The sequence below is a fragment of the Felis catus genome, chromosome B3 (genome assembly GCF_018350175.1).
Source record: "Felis catus isolate Fca126 chromosome B3, F.catus_Fca126_mat1.0, whole genome shotgun sequence".
In the NCBI taxonomy this organism is placed as follows: Eukaryota; Metazoa; Chordata; class Mammalia; order Carnivora; family Felidae; genus Felis; species Felis catus.
This window is the reverse complement of record NC_058373.1, coordinates 38507414-38527220: the sequence shown is the minus strand read 5'-3', so window position 1 is coordinate 38527220 and position 19807 is coordinate 38507414. Positions and strand designations below refer to the sequence as shown.

General features: G+C 52.2%; 1 protein-coding gene across 1 annotated transcript in view; it reads left to right on the top strand.

Moving 5' to 3' along the window:
• Nucleotides 1-19807, top strand: part of SMAD6 (SMAD family member 6) — a 78040-nt gene that overhangs the window by 7072 nt on the left and 51161 nt on the right. Inside the window, exons 2-3 of the mRNA XM_023255154.2 lie at nt 3339-3395; nt 7059-7136. Of these exons, the coding sequence (XP_023110922.1) occupies nt 3339-3395; nt 7059-7136 (135 nt within the window). The remainder of the gene's footprint in view (nt 1-3338; nt 3396-7058; nt 7137-19807) is intronic.

The window sequence follows — 19807 nt, the reverse complement described above, 5'->3', positions numbered from 1 at the left end:
AAGCAGAGGGGCCGGTTAAAGGTTACCCAGTACTGTTCATAGCAGCATTATTCCTAAAAGTCAGAAAACAGAAATAGCCCTAATGTCTATTAGCTGATGAATGGGTAACCAAATGTGGTATATCCATCCAATGGAGTATCATTCGGCCATAAAGAAGAATGCAGCTATTGAACGGATGAGCCTTAAAAGCATTATGCTGGGTGAAAGAAGCCCCCCACAAAGAGCCTCTTACTATGTGAGTCTGTGTGAAATGCCCAGAATAAGCAAACCCATGGGCACTGAGAGTAGATTTGTGGTTGCCCATGGGTTGAGGGCATAGGGACCGACTGCTAACAGGACAGGGCTTCTTTGGGGTGATGAAAATGTCCAGTAATTGTATTGTGGTGGTGGTCTCACAACTCTGAATATACTAAAAAGCACTGAATTCAACACTTTCAAAGAGTGAATCTTAGGGTAGGTGAGCAGAAGAACTCAGGTGTTCAAAAAAGGTAACCGGGTGTTGGTTCCCGCCTGGCCTGGCCCTTTGTTGAGCCGAAGTAAAATAACATCTTGTGCCTTCCTCTGTGGCCTACCTGGCCGGACCTCGGGTGCCCCATCCGTTGAAAGCAGCAGCTGACCTGGGTGACCGCCTGACATTATAAATCCCTGTGTCTCGTGGCGGAGTCTGTGGGCCTTCATACTTTTGAACTTGCCCAGGATGGAATGTAGCGTTCAGCTTCCAGCCTCTAAAGTTGTTAAACAGTTCTGTGCGAACTGTTCTGCTGGAGCACGTGGGGGCCTGGTCAGGTCCCTCCCCAAAGCTTTGCAGTGCTTCCCTCGCTGGTGAGATGGACGTTCCAAGTTTGTAGATTCGCTTTGTGCCTCATTCACATCAGGACACACCCAGCCTGCGTGTGGCCATGGGTGGTGGCTGTCTCAGGCAGCTCCTTCAAGAGGGGACTTCAGTAGCCCTTCTCCCCTGTATTTTCAGCTTTGGGCTCCAGGTAAGCAGCCCCTGGGTGAAATCCTGGGGTTGATTACAGTGGCTTGACTCCAGCCTCCACGGCCCACTGCTGGCAGGTTTCACTTTCGGGGGACAGATCTGGGAGGGCAGCTGTCCGGAGCACCTCCCCACCTCCCCACCGTGTGTGGCCTGAGCCTTAGCCGATCAGATTTTTGCAAAAGGAGCCCTGACCCAGGAATTGCAGGCCTTCTGATAAGTTGAGTGGGGTGGTGGGAAGGGCATGAGGCTGGGGATCAGGAGACCTGGCTTCTGGTCCTGACTTTGGCTCTACGACCAGTTCAGCGTGTGGCACTGAGGGAGCCGCTCCCACTGTCCAGGCCTCAGTGGTCACTGTACAGTGGGAGCTCCAGCCTCAACTGTCTTTCTTGGCAAAGCTCTAGCCCCGCTTGCATACTGCTTCGTGTCCTGAAGCAAGGCTGGTCCTCGCTGAGTCTGGTCTCCAGCCCCTCCAAGGCCTGCGCCAGTGGGTGTGACGTGGGTCCTACTGAAGGCAGATAGTTCCCTTCCTCGAGTCTGGCTTGGCATCTCCTTGGGGTCACCCCTTTGGCCTTCTAGGTCCTCTTTCTCCACACCTTTGTCTACACGGCCCGAACTTTGCCATTATCCTCGTCACCATCATGAGGATAATGACTTTAGATGTTTACTGAGCCCTCTCTGTGCCCGTGACGTGCTGGACCTCGCTGGGGTGAGGCGGTGTGATACGGGGTGCCTCTTGTTGCTGCCTGTGTCATTGGGATGTAGAGCCAAGTCGGGCCCGGGCCCAAATTCCAGTTCCATCATGATTGGCTGGGGGACACTGGGCAAGTCAGTCTTCACATCTGTAAAATGGGAATAATAATGGCCATCTTATTTACTTTGGAGAAAGGACAAAATAAGAATAGGTACCCATGAGCATGATTAACCACTCTGTACCTAAGACCCAGAAGAATGAAAGACAATAAACGAAATAGAAAATGCCCTGCATGGAGGAAGAAACAGGGTAGGCATTCAGCGCATGTTTGCTTCTGTCCCCAGTGGCTATTCTGTGATTCACTTTTCCTTCTCTCAAACTCCTGTCCACAAAAGATTCCCTGTTTCTAGACCTCAGAGCCCTCACTTTGTTGAAGTAATTTCAGGCTGGAAATGCTGGGGTGGGGAAGAAGTCAAGCTGCATTGGGTGTACAGAGCAAAAAACAAATGCTCCTACAGCTAATTGTGCCTTATTATCATTGCGAAAAACACTTATTACCCCTTGTGTCATTACTGATACCTGCCTAATAATAGTTATTACCACTTTACTACCACTGAGAGTTTGTTTTAGTTTGCGATTTGATGGTGTTTAGTTTCATTTAGGGAAAATGAAGGGTCATTTCATTCATGCAAATTGTTACTTAGTTTAGCAAATTGTTACTTCCCCTAAAGCAAGAGGCTAAGGAATTCTTCTGAAGACAAAATATATGTTTTCAAGGAGGAGTATTTTGGGCAAATGAAAGGAAACCCAAAGAAAAATACCATAGACGATAAGGAATCACAGAGGGTCTGAGATGGGAGGCCACGGAGAACGTGTGGGCCACCCCTTCTCTTTACAAAGGGGGAGACCGAGGCTGAGAGCTAGCTGGAAGTGACTGGCTTAAGGTCTCTCATCTAGGTAGCTGGGTTGACTTCCTGGGATCTAGCCAATCTTACCTTCCACCCTGCCCCCAAGAATGTCAGTTGTAATGCAGCTGATCTGGAAGGAGCTTCTGTGTCTCTCATGCTCGGTGCTGATTAGAGTTGCCAAATTTAGCAAATAAAACTAAAGAATGCCTAGTTGAATTTGAGTTTCTGACAGACAGCAGGTAATTTTTTAGTGTAAGTATGTCCCAAATCTTGCAAGGGATATACTTATGCTAAAAATTACACCACGTATGTCCAAACTTCAAATGTAACAGAGCTTCCTGTGTTTTATCAGGGAACTGTAGCTCTGACTTGTTACAGTAACAGTTACTGTTTGTGCATGTATTTTTCCAGAATACCAAGAACTGTTTGACATAGTCTTCTTTTGCCCTCTTGGCACACCTGGAAGGTCTTTGTGATTATTGTCCCTATTTTAGAGCTGAGGAAACAAGCTCAGAGAGGTGAAGCAACTTGTCTGAGGTCACACGGCCAAAGGTGGCAGAGGAGGGATTGAGTCCGGGTCTGTATGCCACGCCTGTGGCCTCACCTGTTGGGCAGCAGAGGTGGTGGGAAAAGAGGACAGTTTCCTGGGGGCTGGATTTATTATTTGAGGAAACCGATGATCAAAAGCAGGTCCACCCCCCCAGGTGTGAACTCCCCCCCCCCCCCCAGCAGTGACATGTTGTCTCCTGTCTTTCAGAATCACCACCGCCCCCCTATTCTCGGCTGTCTCCTCACGACGAGTACAAGCCACTGGGTAAGTGTGTCCTCCTTCCCACCGGCTCCCTTTTAGTCCAGGGCCCAGCCTCAGTGCTCAGGGGTGTGGAGGGGAGGGGGGAAAGCAGGCCTGGTTGCCTTTGAGATGGGGCGAAGTTTTACAAACACACCTCCGGTTGGGCCAAAGCAGACCCAGGCTCTGCAGCCGGCTATTTACGTCTTGAAATTCCTCGGCTCATCATTAACCTCTCTGTGACCTTTAAACATGGGCCTGTGGGAGATGAATGGGTTTTGACTTAAGCACCTCATTGGAGATGGGTTTGGTATTTCCCTCTTTTCCTCTCTCCCTCCCCCCAGCCCTTGGTTGTTCTCCTTTGACTTGTGTTAATTAGCACTATGACAGATAGGTAGAGCATATGAAGTCCCCTTTGAGAGGGGTGGTGTTTTTCCCCCCATTTTAAGCCAGGAAGTTCACCTGGGCAGAAACAACCATCAGACTGTGCAGAAAATCCGTGTATTGGTGCAGAAAGCCCCTGGCGTGGTCCGACCCCGGGGTGTGCTCCGTGGAGGTAGTAATGTCATTGTAGGCAGGTCCCACTCAGAGTCAGAAGTGTTCTCTGGAAACCCTTGGGGCTAGATGAGCAGCTCGTATTCTGGAGTAGTTGCATGTGGTTTTACAAGTAGCGGTGGCTTGTTTTCTGGCCCTGCTGGGTCCCCCAGAGGAGGATACCAGGGATGGGGTGAGTTCGTTTGGCTTTACTAAGTACCAAGAGAGAAACTTTGCGACCCAGGCAGTTCCCGTGGGAGTCAAACTTCCAAAGTCCGATAGCACAGCAGTGATGCTCACACATTCCACCAAGTGACCACAAGAAGTGGGTTTTGTTTTGTTTTTGGTAAAGGCCTCTTCCCAGTAGCCTGTGTCAGCATCATCTGGGAGGTCACTTCTAAGTGTCGCAGACTCTCAGGCATCCAGGTCAGTTTTCTTTCCAGGCCCCCCCCTCCCTCCCCCCCCCCCCCCCCCCCCCCCCGCCTTGTGCAGTCAGAAATGCCCACCGGGTCCCTTCAGGAGTTTGACCTCTTCAGCCTAGGAGGACAGAGCCTGTCCCATGACGGTGTGTGAGTCAGTGGTTTAATGATGGCAACTTCCTCATTGTTTTTCCCCACGGATGGTCATCCCGTGCATGGAGGAGCTTTATTTAGTTTTCTGGGGGAACCGAAGAGGTCATCTGGTGGGACCCTGTCACTTCATAGATGAGGAATCTGGCTGAGGGCTGGAGCGGGCCCTACAGCTAATGAGCAGCAGGGCTGAGGCAGAAACCCCATTCAGCTCGGCAGTTCCCCATCCCTCCCTCACAGGCCTGTCTCAGCATTTCCCAAGTCAACATAATTGCACTGGTCGCTTAGAAGATCTGTAGATCCATTACGGGGGGGGGGGGGACCCTCAAAGGTTCTTAGTAAATGTAGCCCCTTAGTTCGAATGTTGAGGATCATTACCCCGAGGAATTGCAGGTCAGCCTGTGATAAAGCAGCAAAAATCAGGACACCGCCTGGCCCTGCAGAATGACCATTTGGAAATCAACAGGTGTCCCGGTTATTTTACAAATGGGACAACTGAGGCCTGGAAAAGAGGAAATGACACTTGCTGGTGGTCACATAGCTCAGGAATCTGTAGACTATGGCCTGCCATCTGTTTTTTGTATGTTTTGTGAGCTAAGGATGTTTTGTACTTTTTTTGATGGTTAAAAAAAAAAAATCGAAAGAGTAATATTTCCTGACATGTGAAAATTACATGAAATTCAAAGTTTAGCATCCGTGAACAAAAATCCCGCTGGAATATCACCGTGTTTGCCTGTTTCCATGTTGTCTGTAGCTGCTTCTATGCTATAGTGACACAGTTGAGTAGCTGTAACAGAGATCGTGTGGCTCACAAGGCTTGAAAATACTATTCGCTCTGGGGCCTTTTGCAGAAGAAGTTGGTGAGCCCTGATTTTTATGACTGATGGTGGAGGTTGGACTCAAACCTGGGGCTCCAGCTTCAAAGCAGGGTCCCTCTCTGGGGCTCGAGCAGTGATCAAGGTTGGGAGTGTTCTTTTTCTCCATCAGCCACTGCAGGGTATCAGATGTCAGGGCCTCGCTAGAAGCAATAAATGGGAGGGTTTGGAAGGCTGCAGGATAGGGACTTACTAGCTCTGAAAGATGGGAACCGTTCCCATGCCTGGGACCCTCACAGAGCTGCCCACGTTGGCTCTACAGCGGTTCCCGCAAGGAATAGGGTCCAGCCTGCGATGTTGCACTTTGGGAACATTAGATCCGAAAAGCAAAACGCTTTTAAGAAGTTCCCACTTGGGCATTGGGGTTATTATTTTTGTTTCCAAGAGATTTTCCATGTGTCCGTAGTTTCCTCCTAACACATTTTAGCAGCAGATAACTTTTTCGTGTCCTGATAAATAGTCCGGGCTATTTTTTGTATTATTTTCTTTTCCTTGCATTGTTGCTTTTTCATAAACAAAAAGTCAGTTCACTTCTAAGCCTCTGTGATCACATGAGACCAAAAAGCAAAATAAAACCCAGAACACCCAGTCAGCATCTGGCAATTGGGAAACAACAACAAAAAAACCCCAAACCACCGCCCCCTAGAATTGGTTAATGTTTCATCTTCCCGCTCCCCAAACCATGTGGTAAAAGGGAAAAAAAAATCCTACAGGATCGAATGGAATTCTAGCTAGCCAGGGCCTTGGCTAACGGTTTTGGTCCCAGGAATCCCCAGGTTGGTCAGGTGGGACCCACTGAGCCAGACTTGGGTTGAGCTGGGTAAGAAGGTGATGAGCTGTCAACCTCACAGAACGTACCTTTTGACGCCTTCACATGGACAACGCCCCATAGCGGGTCGCAGAGGAAAAAATTTGCCAGTCTGCCTGCCCCCAAAAGGCATCGGCTTGTCAAGGTGGTAGCTTAGTGTCCAAGAGAAAACGTGCCAAAGATTTTCTTTTCCTTGTCTCACCGCACTGCAGACAGGGAAAAACAAATAATGCATGCCATACGAAGTACTTAAAACTACTTAAAAAAAAAAAAAAAAAAGAATGCCTTAAAAAAAACAGTCAGGCATTGAAAGCTGCTCCGTGAGCAGGTTTGGATGTTAAAGAGTGGAGGAGGGAAGAGCGAGAAAAAAGTTAATCTGGGAGCAAATGCTTGAGCCCTTAATTAGAGGGGTGTAAGCGGGACAGAGTGAGGATGGCTGGTAACTTGTTAAAACAGAGCTTCCCGAGCTCCAGCGGGAGGAAGGAAGGAAGCAAGGAAGGAAGGAAGCAAGAAGGAACAACTTTAAGAATTTTAATGGTTGTAATTAAGCACAGCAACTATGAATTGTTTAGGGGCTTAATTTAACCTTACCCACAGAGGCTCCAAGTTGCTACTTGCTCAGTCCCCTGAACTTGGGTTATTTCTGTGGTCAGGGCAGTTGAAACTTTTTCAGGTGTGAGGGCTGCAGCAGTCAGCATTTTCCAGGGAAGTTCCAGGGCCGGCTGGCCTGGTCTCGCGTGATCGCGGGACCAAGTTACAGAGTGGCATCAGGAAGCTGAGAGGGACACGTCGCCCTTTGCAAGCACTTGCGTGTGCACATGCACACGTACACACACAGATGCGTGAGAAGAAAAGAGAGGAGCGCCCCGCAGCCAACTGAGTTGTCTTTTTGTTTCTTCCGTAGATCTATCTGATTCCACATTGTCTTACACTGAAACGGAGGCCACCAACTCCCTCATCACCGCCCCGGGTGAATTCTCAGGTTGGCATTTCTGTCCTTGCACGTTGCTGTCGTGTTGAACTTCACCGAAGGGGGACGGGTTGGGGGCGGGGGCTTGATGGAGGCCTTTTTGATTTCCTTCCTCCTTTTCTTTTCCCCTTTCCTCCCACCTCTTGGATAGGAAGACTGTCCCTGTCTTCATCCTTGGCGTCCTTGGGGTTAATGACAATCTGTACGAATGAGATCTAAAGATGGTCACTTTGAAAGTGCCTGGTGGTCCACGTGTTCACCAGTGGACTCCTCCTTGTCTCATGGAAACAGGGAAAGCCCAGCATGACCCTCTATCCCTCATTTCAGCAGGGGAACCTCTTTTCCCAGCTGCCAAGAGGCCCCAGAGTGGATGTGTTTGTATATATTTATCTTTGTGGGTTTCTCCTCCTGTCCACACCTCTGGGGAAGGACAGACGTGGAGGGTCAGAAGAGTGGAGGTCGAGTGGGTAGAACGAGCTTGGACAGAGGGTCTGGCAAATGAGGAGTTTGCCAAAGGTTGGTAGCTTCCATGTCTCTCCCTGAGCAGTGGATGCTGGGCTAGGAAGCAGAGAGAACCCCAGTTTGGAGTCTCCCAATCCCCTGCAATTAAGAGTTGGCCACAGGGAGCCTCACATTCCTGGGCCTACCTAAACCAACCCTTCCTTAGGAGATCAGAGGTTGGTGGTGCCCGGGGGGCATCGAGGGCCAGGAGGGACTCTGGTGCTGAGGTCTGTGGGACCCTTTGGGAACATGATGGATGGGTGTGCCGTGAAGACAGCTGGGGCTTGTGGCCTGGATCTGTGCTGTGTGGTGTGACAGCCACTCAGGCTGGAGCTGCCTCCCAAGTGGGCATGGCTGGGTCTCCACGTGAAGGCCTCTGTCTGTCTGCATCGCAGCTGCCCTTCCCCTGCCCCACGCCCATGTCATGATAGCAATAGCCGCGACCATAGCCATTTAGTGTTTCCTCTGCACGGGCCCCTTTTTTCATGCATCAGCTCAGAACAGCAGTAAAGGACTCGCTCAGGGTCACATAGTAGCAGAACCACTCGCCACTGTGCTTATAACCACTGCTCTGTCCCCCCTTCCCTGCAAGGGCTGACTGTATCCCCAATGCCTCCATTCCTTCACGTGAAGATCTGTCTGTCATTCTTGCCACCCCCTCCCCATGACTCTAAGGGTGACACGATGCTGGCTGTGCATGGCTGCCTGGCCATTTCCCGTGTCTGAGCCCCTCTTCATTCCGTATTCCATCACAACCATGGAGGTCGCAAGAGTATGTCTGTTTCAAAGATAGGAAAACTAGAAGCTGGAGCAAGAAGTGACTTGCCCCGGGGTCACATAGTGGGGCTCAGCCGGTACTGAGGTCCAGGGCTTCGGGGTCCTCCCTGCCTTCTGGTCTCTGGTGGCCCCCTCTAATCAGGGGTTTCCTCTGTGCCTTTTGGCCCCTACTTGGTTGTAGTGTTTTTCCCTGAAAGACCTTACCGGACGAATGTAAGAAGTTAATATTTCACTCCATTCTTTTTTCTCCTTTGCCTATGTAGAAGGAAGCCACATTACAATTTTGAAGCAAGAGGCTTAACGGTATTTCTGAATGCATGATTCTGTGCCTTTGCCAGCCCTCAGGATGTGTTTAATTTAGGTGATTGCATTGGGGTAGGTTGGATGGATGGGTAATTTTCCGACATCCCCCCCAACCCCCATCCCCTTATTTGTGGGGGTGCTGTAGAGTTCTGTGGTACGTTTGCAGATATAGTCTCTCTTTTTTTTTTTTTTTAAATTTTTTTAATGTTTATTTAGTTTTGAGATAGAAAAAAATGAATGAGTGGGGGAGGGGCAGAGAGAGAGGGAGACATAGAATCCGAAGCAGGCTCCAGGCTCTGAGCTGTCGGCACAGAGCCCGATGCGGGACTTAAACCATGAGCCGTGAGATCATGACCTGAGCTGAAGTCGGATGCTTAACCTACTGAGCCACCCAGGCGCCCCAATCTCTTTTGATCTCTATCATCCCGGAGCCGATCTGGTGTGTGGCTCAGGCAGGAGGGAGCAGACCCCAGAGCACTTAGGGAAACCAGGAGAGAACGCCCTCTGGAGGGACGTCTCTGGGAGCCCTGGGGTCGATAGGTTTGGCTGCCTCTAGGGCCCAAGGGCCCTGTGTTTGGGATTACTGCCCAGTCATCCCAGAGCGGTGTGTGGTAATGGCCAGTGAGGAGGCCCCTGCTGTTCTTAACTGTGGACGAGGACTACTTGGTTCTCATGAGAAAATCGCGGGGGGGGGGGGGGGGGGGCATCCAGTGACTTGGAATTCTGAAGGGCTAGGGGAGCTGGGGAGGAAGTTTGGGATTGGCACTGAGGGGATCAAATGGGATCTGGCGGGCTTTGGTCTGAGATCTGGGTTGTCTCAGTAGGCAAGTGGAACCTTCCCCACGTGGTCACCCAGGCCCCTTCCAGGGACTTAATGCGTCTCCTCCCACACCGGGGGCTCCCTGTTCAGCTTTTCCAGCTTACTCGTGCTCTGGGAATCTGAGGACCAACGGGCAGTACGTTGGCACTGCCCCTGCCTCCTGGGAGCTCATAGGCTTGGGGCTGGAGTAGCTGTCACACTGGAGGACAGGCTCCGGGAGGGAGGCCCCGCAGGGTGAGGAGAAGGCCCAGAGGGGTGACAGGTCTCAGTGGATGAAGGTAGGAGTCGTCCATCTGGCTAGGATGTAATGCAGGGTTGTGCCTGGCAGGGTGGGAAGTGAGGTCAGAAAGATGATGGGCAGAATGTGTTGGGCCAGGCCAGGGTGTTTGATGGTCAAGGACAGATAATCATGCTGCCGCTGTCGTTGTCAACAGTTGACAGCTCTTGACACTCACTACTGAGCACTTTGCGAAGAGCTGGTCATTCTCCATCTCGTTGACTCCTTACCACGAGCCAGTGAGACAGATGTGATTCCCCCTGCTTTATGGGTGAGGAAACTGAGGCTCATTGCTGGGCAGGCTGCCCAAATTCCTGAATTGTGAGTGGCAGGCTTGGACTGGGACTGCCCAGCCCTCCAGCCCCGAGGGTCCTGCCTGGCATTCCGCAGCTAGCGTTCCCATCCCCTTCCCTGAGACACACCCTGGTGGGGGCTGGGGACAGGGTAGAGCCTTGGGACAGTCCATCCCTGTTTAAGGACTGAGGATGGGGGTGCGGGGCTGGCAAGAGGTGTAGGGCTTTGTGCTTATCCTTGTCACCACTGGGCAAACCCTGCAGACCACCCAGAGGCCACACCGGCCAGCCACCTCAGCCCCCTCTGCCTCCCGGAGTCCTGAGGGGCAGCTGTTCCTGAGAGCCTGGCCCCTTTCTTGAGCAGGGTCTGCAGCCCTGCTTGTCGGCCTTGTTCAGTGTCAATCCCAGCGCCTGGCTTGGAGCGTTCTATTTTGATCCAGCTCCAAGGTCTCGGCTTCACTTTCCTGTTCTGTGGTTGAGGCCACTTTAGGGGGATGGTGGGCATTTTGAGGCGCAGTCATAGCCGGGGCAGGCAAGGGCATGTGGGTGGCCGGGCGGGGGCGCAGGCAGCGGGACAGGAGGCTGTCTTGTGTCAGCTCTCTGCTGAGTGGTTGACAGGGCACCCTCATCTGATCTGTTTATCAGCTCCACATTTAGATGCATGATCCCTGCTACACAGATGAGAAACCTGAAGCTCAGGAGGGACAGTGACTCCACCAAGATTACTCAGTGAGGGGCAGAATGCACAGCTTCCACTAGATCTAAAGACCCTGACGTCCAGAGTCTTGACAACCTAGGAGTTCCTTTTGGGGTGCCTTCAAAAGCTTCATGCTCTGGATTCCTTCCCTAACTCAGGGCCTGGGACGCTGTCCCCTGACTATCTAAAGCTCCCTCAGGCCATCCTTTTCTCCTCCATGACACCTCTATCTTTCTCCCATTCCCTTGATTTCAGTTTAGTTTAGGGAGGAAAACAAGATTAGCTAGTTAAATTCACACTAAAGTGTGAGTGGCTGGTAGGCAACCCTTCTTGGCAACTTGAAAGTAGAATATGCTGTAATTCAAAGAATTGTAGGATGAAGGGCCACATAGGCATGGTCATTCTGAGGAGGGATGAGTGAGGAGGGCAGGATTCTCTTAGCTCTTGGCTGCCCTAGGCTAGAAGAACAGAAAGAGCATAACACAAGGAGCATTATGCCCTGGGTGGGAAAGAGCAGCCAGACCAGGCTCCGTGCTGGGTGCGGAGTGAGCTTTGGGCCAAACGTTTAATGAGGGCCTGAAGTGCTGTGTTGCTTTGGAAGCCAGGCCTGCCCCATTCCAATGCTGTGGGGCTGGGGGGGTGCAGCCCTGGGCCAGCTTCAGGAACCAGTGACTCCCCTCTGGTAGCCTATTCTAGTGCCTATCAGATAGCTATTCAAGTGCCTTTAGTAAGTACCTATGGTATACAAGGTGTGGTATAAGCTGCCAATCACAGGGCTGTCCTATTTCCCGACTTTGGATGTGTGTACGGTCAGTCCTCAGAGCATGCTGTTTCTTTAGAGCTGTGTCGGTGAGGGCGGTCCCTCACTTTAAAGAGGGAAAAGCCCAGGGAAGGAAGGGAGCTACACAGGACCACGTGGGGGGGGGGGGGGCGGGGTGGGAGCTCAGCTGCATGTATCTTTCCTCCATCAACCAGACTGTAAGCTTCTCGAGGGCACAATTCGTTCTCTAGGATTCTTGCATTCTGTAGATTGACAGAGTTTGGGAACAGAGGCTCAGAGAGGTTAGGAGAGTGGCTGAGGGCCACACAGCGAGCATAAGCAAGTAAAGCCAGGTTACAACCAAGGGGGGGGTCCATGCTGCCCAAACACCTGCCTCCTTTCCTCTCAGTGGTCTCTGAAGAGGTACCCTCTGGGGTTGGCGCTGTCTGATGTTCTTCATCGGTGGCTCCGGAAGCTGGGAGAGGAGCATGTTGGTGCGGTATTGTTTCCTGCTGCTTCCTGATTCTAGGTTCCAAGATGCTCTCCTCAGACACCCCCATCCACCACAGACCCTAGAGCCCCTTGTTCTCCAGGGTGCTCAGTTCAGTTCACTCCATGTGTGCTGAGCTTCTCTAGCAAAGTGGCTGAAGAGCACGGGCTGTGCACTGTTGGACCCCGGGTTCCAGTCCCAGCTGTGCCCTTTCCTAGTTGTGGGGCTTTGGGACAGCCACTTAGCTACTATGAGATGATGCCCGTGAATCAGCCAAGGCTTGGCACACGGCATATGGTAGGTGTGGCCATTACAGCGTGGCAGGCACTGTGATTAAGGCTGGGAGCTCAGAAGATAAAAATTACATTATCTCTATCGTCATGGTACTCACAGTCAGGGGAAGATGCAGTAATAATGAGGAGGGGTGTAACAGGCCGTCCAGAGGAAGAAGAGATTAGGGATGGACGCTTGGTGTGGTGAGAAGACAGCCCAGGAAGACTTCCTGGAAGAGGTGATGTCCAAGTTGGGTTTTATGGGATGAATAGGAGCCTACAAAAGAGACAAGTTTGGGGGGTGGGTAGATGCGTTCCAGGTAGAAGACATAGCAGGTGCCAAGGTGTGGAGGTGAGAAAACAGCCTGATGCTGAAAAAGCAAAGGGATTTAGCGGGGCTAGCAAGCAAAGCACCTGGTGTTGGCAGGAGATGAGGCGGGGGAAGCCAAGTCCTGTTAAAAACTTTTTACTGTAATACACAGAGTGCACAGGTAAGTGTCCAGCCCAGCCAGTTTTTATAAACCGATCGCACCCGGGTGACAGGCAGAGCCCGGAAAACATTGCAGGCACATGACAGTGTTCGTTGCCTGTAGGTCTAGGTGCTGTGTGCCGAGTGGTTTAGGAGGAAGCACTGGAGGGAGAGGGGTAAAGTTTTAGCTGCAAAACGGCTTTCACTTGGCTTTGGAGAGCAGGAAGGAAGTCTTACCTGGAGTTCAAGGCAGACGGTGCTGTGACACATTTAGACTTGAACCCAGGTTGGTGCCCACGAGTTAAGAGCTGGCTTTTGGGGGTGGTCCACCCTTGCTCTGTCCATCCCCCTGGGTCAGGCTCTGGCCTGGTGGTGGTGGACCTGGATGGATGCTGGGTTCCTGGGCCAGGACCAGCTTGTCATCTCCAATTCAAGACAGCCCCAGACTCCTTGACTTCTCTCAGGGCAGCAGTTGAGGAGAAGGACCAGTTGCCTCTGGTTCCAACATTGGCAGCATTTGGAACTTGCATCAAGCATGTTTGACTGTGTTTTTTCAGTTTTGACCAACCAGAGCGGGGGAAGAGCCTTTTTCTCTCCTTAAAAACTCTTGGGATGTCACACAAGGACCCATTCTTCCTAGGCTGGTTGTCTGAGGCTGGAATGGAGATAGTGAGGGGTGAAAGGCAGGAGTGACAGAGGTGTTCTGTTCACCAAGAAGACAACAGGGTATAGACAGCATCCTGGGAGGACCAGGTGTTTGTGGAGGGGTCTGGTCATCCTGGCTTGGCAGGAAGCACTGTAGGATGGAGGGCAGCACACTGGAGTGGCTTCCGGGCTTGGTTTTGGCCTTTACCCTGTGGCATGACTTCAGGCAAGCACTTTCCCTCTCCAGTCTCAGTTTGTTCAGCTGTATATTGGGCCATTAGGCCACTGATCTCGGGGGCCCCTCGGTAATGGTGTGTTCCAGGCAGAGGGTACCAGATCCTGGCCCTCAAGGGGTTGTGCAGGGAGCTGGGGCTTCTGGCCTGGTAGGATCTTAGCTTCTTATCATTGTCCCAAAGCAGAACTATGCCTGGGACAAGGCCATGCGGAGGGAGGGGATCGGTGTCCTGTATCCCTCACCCCCTGGAGCACTAAAGCTTGGAGTGGGGGTACACTTGACTGATGAAGAATCCAAGGCCCAAAGAGGGCAACTGAGTCACTGGAAATCACACAGCTTTTATACTCATTGGGGTCCCTGACAAAGGACCCCAGAGCTGCTATGTTTCCTGATGGTAGGCTTTGGGATGACGTCAGTGTCTTGAACATTTATTAGGAACCTACTGCATGTCAGTGGCAGGTGATATAAAGTGAAGAAAGCCTGGCCCTTCCCCTGTAGGAGCTAATGGTCTAGAAGGAGAGATGGACCGCAAGCAAAGAATGGTGAATGATTGCTGGTGCTAAGTGCTGGGGAAATATTGGCAAGGCTTAGCATCAGCACAGAGACAAGAGCTGGGGACTCTGTTGGGGTGGGAATGGGGTATGCAGGGAAAGCTTCAAGGAGAAAGTGATTCTGGGTTGGGTTTTGTAGGATGACTAGGAGTTCACCAAGAAGACAACAGGATATAGACAGCATGTTGGAAACGAGGGACGGCTTGTGCAGGAGCAGGGAGGTGTATAATAGCACCATGTGTTCTGAATTTGTTTGTGGCCAGAAGGTTAATATGTGTGAGATGGGGGAATAGGGAAAGATGAATCCAGCGAGATTGTCCTGAATCTGGAGGAACGGATTAGAGCAGAAGGCTTGTGGTCACTGGGGCCAGAGGAACTCTAGAATATACTTGGTCCCGAAGGGGCTCTGGACCTTGTCTGGCATCCAGCACAGGGACTAGCCCATAGCTGGAGGTCGCTGTGGGATGGATGAAGGGATGAATGGACGATTTTTTCTTGCCCAGGACCAAGAGACCCAGAGTGAGAGAGAACACATAAGATCGTAGCACATATTCAAGAATCACAGGTAATCCCGAGGTCTGTGCCAGGCACCTTGTAAGTGCCATGCATGTATTCACTCATGGAATCCTCCCGACAGCTCTGTGAGGTAGTTACTTTTATTAGCCAGAAATAACTGAGGCTCAGAGACATTAAGAAACCTACCCAAGGTCACCCAGCTAGAAAACTAGAACTGGGATCAGAACCCAGGCAGTCTGGCTCCTGTCGGGTTCCCCAGTCTCTGGCACAGGGCCCTTCCTGCCCCCTGAAAGATACAGGACTGACATGGTTGTTCCTCTGGCGCTTCTGTGGCCCTGGGTACCCCCCAGATTTGACAGGAACAACTGTCACCAGGCCCCAGAGAGGAGCTCTGCTCATCAGATGGTTGCTGGATGAGTAAATGAACGACCACTGGGATGGCAGGTGGGCAGGTTTCCGAGAGGGGGTTGCTGGGCCTAGGGGGCGTCCTGTTCCTGCCCAGGGTGCTTTGGCTCGAGACGGAGGGAGCCACTGTCTACCCCTCACTACACCTCAGGCGGCCCACATCTCCGGGAGAACCAGCAGGTTTTCCGAGGAGACCTGAAATTCCAGAAAATGCAGTTGGTTGCTTCCAGCCTAATCACAACCATCTGTCTGCCGGGCTCGGTGGCTCGCCCTCCTCCTGTCCTCGCTGGCACGCTTTCCCTGGGCGTCTGTAACAATCGGGAGCCGCACTCGAAAGTTTCCTTGTCAGGGTAGAGCGGCTGTTGCCAAGAGCTCCTTCTTTGATGCAGAAAATATATCCTGAAGGTACTTTGTCAGATGTTTTTATATTAAACATTCTCCCTCCGTGCCCCTTGGCCGCCAAGGGAAGCAGAGATACATCACTTTTCCAGTTGCCCTTTGTGGAAAGAATTCCTGGTGTTTATGGGCCCTTTCCCCTCGCCACCCCTGGCAGGGCCGGGCACCCCTCGGCCAGAGAGGGGAAGGCCTTGGGGGGTGGCACCCCTGCAAAGCAGGGGTGCCCTGGCCTGAGGGAGGGACACTACCCTTATCCTGTGGTAGAAGCTTCTGGGTTGGGAGAAATAGAGGTCTCATGTCTGGAGCAGACATCAAAGCCACTGCCCCAGACTGCAAGGTGAATCATTGCCAGGACTTTAATTGATCTTTAAAAAGAGAGGTAGGAGCTCAGAGATAGGAGCCTGGAAACCATTTTAATCACTCCGAGTTGTCCAGGGTTGCGCCAGCACGGGACAGAGCTGGGAGAAACTGGGCTGTTAGGCCTTCTGTGCCAGGTGGGGGAGAAGGTGGGGAGGCGGGCTCCGGCACCCAGCCTAGAATGGGGGGTGTGGGCAGCGAGGGGCAGAGTGCACCTTCTGGCTCTGGCCCCCTCCTCTTGGGCTGAATGGGCTGAAATATGGCACCAGAGGCACCTCTGGAGACAGGCTGGCTGCATCTGCCCACCAGGATGTGTGTGCCCCGGGAAGTCCCAGGCTATGTCTCTCCCCACCCCTCTGCCTGTCTCTGCTCCCTTCCCTGGGTCCTCTCATCCTCTGCCTTATATCCGACACTGAGGGGATATGCTCCCCAGGTGCCCTGTGGGCTCCCAGCCTTGCACTCGGCAGCTGTGTGGTCTTCTGCAAACCACACATTCTCTCTGGGCCTCGGGTCCTGCCCTGCTGGGCTGAGAGATGGGGGGAACGGGTCATGGGTCACTCCCACCTGCCGCCACAGCTGCAGGAGAAGAGAGGACACTTTACAAGGACTCCAGGCTGCTCTTAGGGGGCAGATGCTGGGAATGGGGTTTGGGGGGCAGGGCCTGGGTCTTCCCCACCTAGTGCCCAGCTCAGGGCCCAGAGTGCAGTAGATACTGGCATGGTGTCTGTGATTCACAGAACCCACCCCCCTCCCCCCCCCAGAGGGCTTAAAACAGAACAGCTTTCACAGGGATGCCATGCTCTCTCCACACCCCTGGACTCTCTCAGCTCATGTGGTCTGTCTCAGGCTCAAGGAAACCCTGGTATGGACTGGGGGAGCCCTGCCTCCGGAGCCTCCATTGCTGTTTGACCAGAGAGAGGAACCAAGAATGGCAGAGAGGGCCCATCTCCTCCTACCTGGCTGCCCAGCTGTGTCTTAGCTGCCTGCCCTCTTCTTCACAGGACAAAGGCCAGAGAGAGACCCAAGGGCTTCCTTGGAGTCTAACAGTAGTGCTGAACCTGGCCTGGGGGACAGGAGACCCGGGTCCCAGTTCTGGCTTTGTCCCACCTGTCTTGGTCTCAAACTGCTTCCATTCAGCCTCTCCCTCTGTAAAATGGGCCAGTAGGTCTAACCCATTGGTTCTTAGTTCTCTTTGCACATTAGACTTCCCTCTTCCCTGAAGAGTTTTTAAAAAGCTCAGACCCCATTCCGGAAATGCTTGGGGAGGGACTGGGCATCAGGAGTTTTAAAAATTCCCCAGGTGATTCTAATATGCAGCCAGGGCTAAGAGCTCAGATCTGGCCATCTCCTCCTCAAGGCGGAGCTTTTTCTATAGCAGGGGCCCCCAGCCTGTGCTTGATCACTTCTGGGGATTGGGTACACATGGCATCTCAAAACCGCCTTAAAACAGGTGTCATAACTTCCAGTTTTCAAGGGAGAAAACTGAGTGTGGGTGGTGGTTAAACTTGACTTGCTCAAAGCCACTCAGCTAAAGGTGAGCGTCTGATCAGCAACTCTGTGAGGTTGGTGTAGTTTTCATCTTCTGCAGTGAGGTGGGTTGTCCGATGGCTCGAGAAAGTCGCTGCCTTCCTTGTTGCCCAGACGCCTCCCTGGATCTAAATAGCCTTACCAAAAAGTGAAATGAGACAGTCAGCTCTGCCCAGGCCTGCTTCTGGACCTTGAGGTATGGTGTGGAGTGAGGCGTATAGATGACGGGATGCTCAGGGACCCAGCAGGGCAGGGGTGGAAAGCCCAGGCTTGGGGGCCAGACAGACCTCCCTCTTGCAGCCTTACTTCACTTCTGACAAGTGGGTTTGGCAACATCTCATGGATGCCCTGGAGATGCCATACGTATGGTGCCTGGTGTGCGTTTGATTTTCTGTGAATGTGAGGAAGTGAATTGGTGACCAAGTATTAGCATGCTGGGTGGGATTGCATGAAGGAGAAGGTACCCAAGGCAGGGCCTTCTCGGGAAACTTAGAATCTAATTGGAAAGATTGGGGGGAAAAATCACTTCCTAGAGAAGCAGGGTAAATGCTGTTTCCCAAGGAAAGAGTGTGGGCTGGAAGACAGCAGCTACCCAGGGAGGCTGCAGGGGATGCGGGGAGCAGAGCTGGGGCCGAGGTCAGATGGAGGGTTTCACCAGGCCACAGGGGAAAGGGCACCCCAGGCCCTGGGAGCTGCTGGGCAAAGGCAAGGCGATGTGAAGATGCTTCTCTGAGAATGGGCATAATCCTGGCAGGGCAGAAGGAAGTGAGGTCCATGGGAAGGCCTTGAATGCCACTTCAGGGACGGCCGGACTTTGCTCTGTGGCGGGCCATCGCTGGGTGCCCCAGAAATACTTTTGACTGATGGACGGATCAACCGTATCCTTAGAGGATGGGTTTGTATGGCTCAAGAGTGTAGGGTTTTGTTTGTTTAATGTAATCTTTTTATTGCTGTGTACTATGTGTGTAGAAAAAGCACACATATCCCAAGTGAACGGTTTTTCCAAACTGAGCGTATTTGTTATTTGTGTTACTGTTGCCCCGATCAAGAAACATAATGTGACCTCAAAAGCTCTCTCTCGTGTGCGTTTCCCACCGCCTCCCGCCCCCCTCTCTGCATGGGTAGCTGAGCTCTGTTCTGACTTGGAAAACCGGAGGCTAGTTTTCCTGTTTCTGAAGCTGGCACAAATGGAAAACCTATACCGTGGGCTCTTCTCTTTTTCTTTCCTTTTCTTTTTTTTTTTTTTAAATGGAGATACAGTTGACATGCAATATTGTATTCGTTTTAGGTGTACAGCATAATGATTTGACGTATGTATAGATTACAAAATTAGTGTCGCCTAAGTTCAGTAAACGTCCGTAACCACATAGTGACATTTTGTTTTTTCTCGTGATGGTTACTTTTAAGGTCTATTCCCTTAGCGACTCTCAAATGTACAAGATAGCCCTGTTAACAGTAGTCACCCCGTTACACATTACACCCCCAGGAATGTTTATCTCGTGACTACAATTTTGTTCTCTTTGACCACCAGTCACCCATTTCCTCCACCAGTCCTGTGGGCTCTCTAATGCCGCAGAATGTTCAGGAGGCTCACCTGTCCTGTTGTGAACACCTGTGAGCGCTCACTCACTGCTGGAGAGGATTCCATGGGTACCCACCATGGTTCCCCTAGGCTAACGTACCCATCAGACTACTGATGGCCACTTGGGCACAGTTCCCAGTTGGGGGCTCCTACCTGTGAGGTGACAGTAAGTATTCTTGGATAGGCCTTTCTGTGGACGTAAGGACATCTAGCCGGGAGTTGAGTCGCTGGGCCGCGCATTAAATGTGTGGTCAGCTTTATTCCAGGCCCTGCCAGGCTCTTGTCCTGAGACCACGGTGTTCAGTCAGAAATGCTTCTGGGATGAACTCTTGGTTCATCCCACCCATTTTGCAGATGAGACCGGAGGAGGGCAGTGCCCGTCCTTGGCCCCACGGCTCCCAAGTGGTCACCCAGCCCGCCTCCCCGCTTCACCCCCGAGGTAGGATTTTAGCCTCATGTCCTTTCCGAAGGCCCTGGGCAGTGCACGCTGGGAAAAACAAAAAGGAGAAAAGAGCGAAAGGAAACCAAACATTGGAAAAGAAGTGTGTTTCCAATAAACTGGGCCTTTCACCGGTAGCCAAACTATTACATTCCTGTACCCTGGGAGCAGCCGACCGGGTTTGCCGCTCTGGGCTGTAAATCTTGCTGGGCGTTGGGTTGGGACTCTCGCGTCGCTCCCGGGGACACACAGACAGGCAGTGTCCTTCGGGGCCTTGGATCCGAGGACGCCGGGGTGACATGTGGTTGTTTGGGCGGGCTGGCTCTGCCCCAGTGGGGCCCCTGACAACAGGGCAGCCTGGCCCTTCTGAG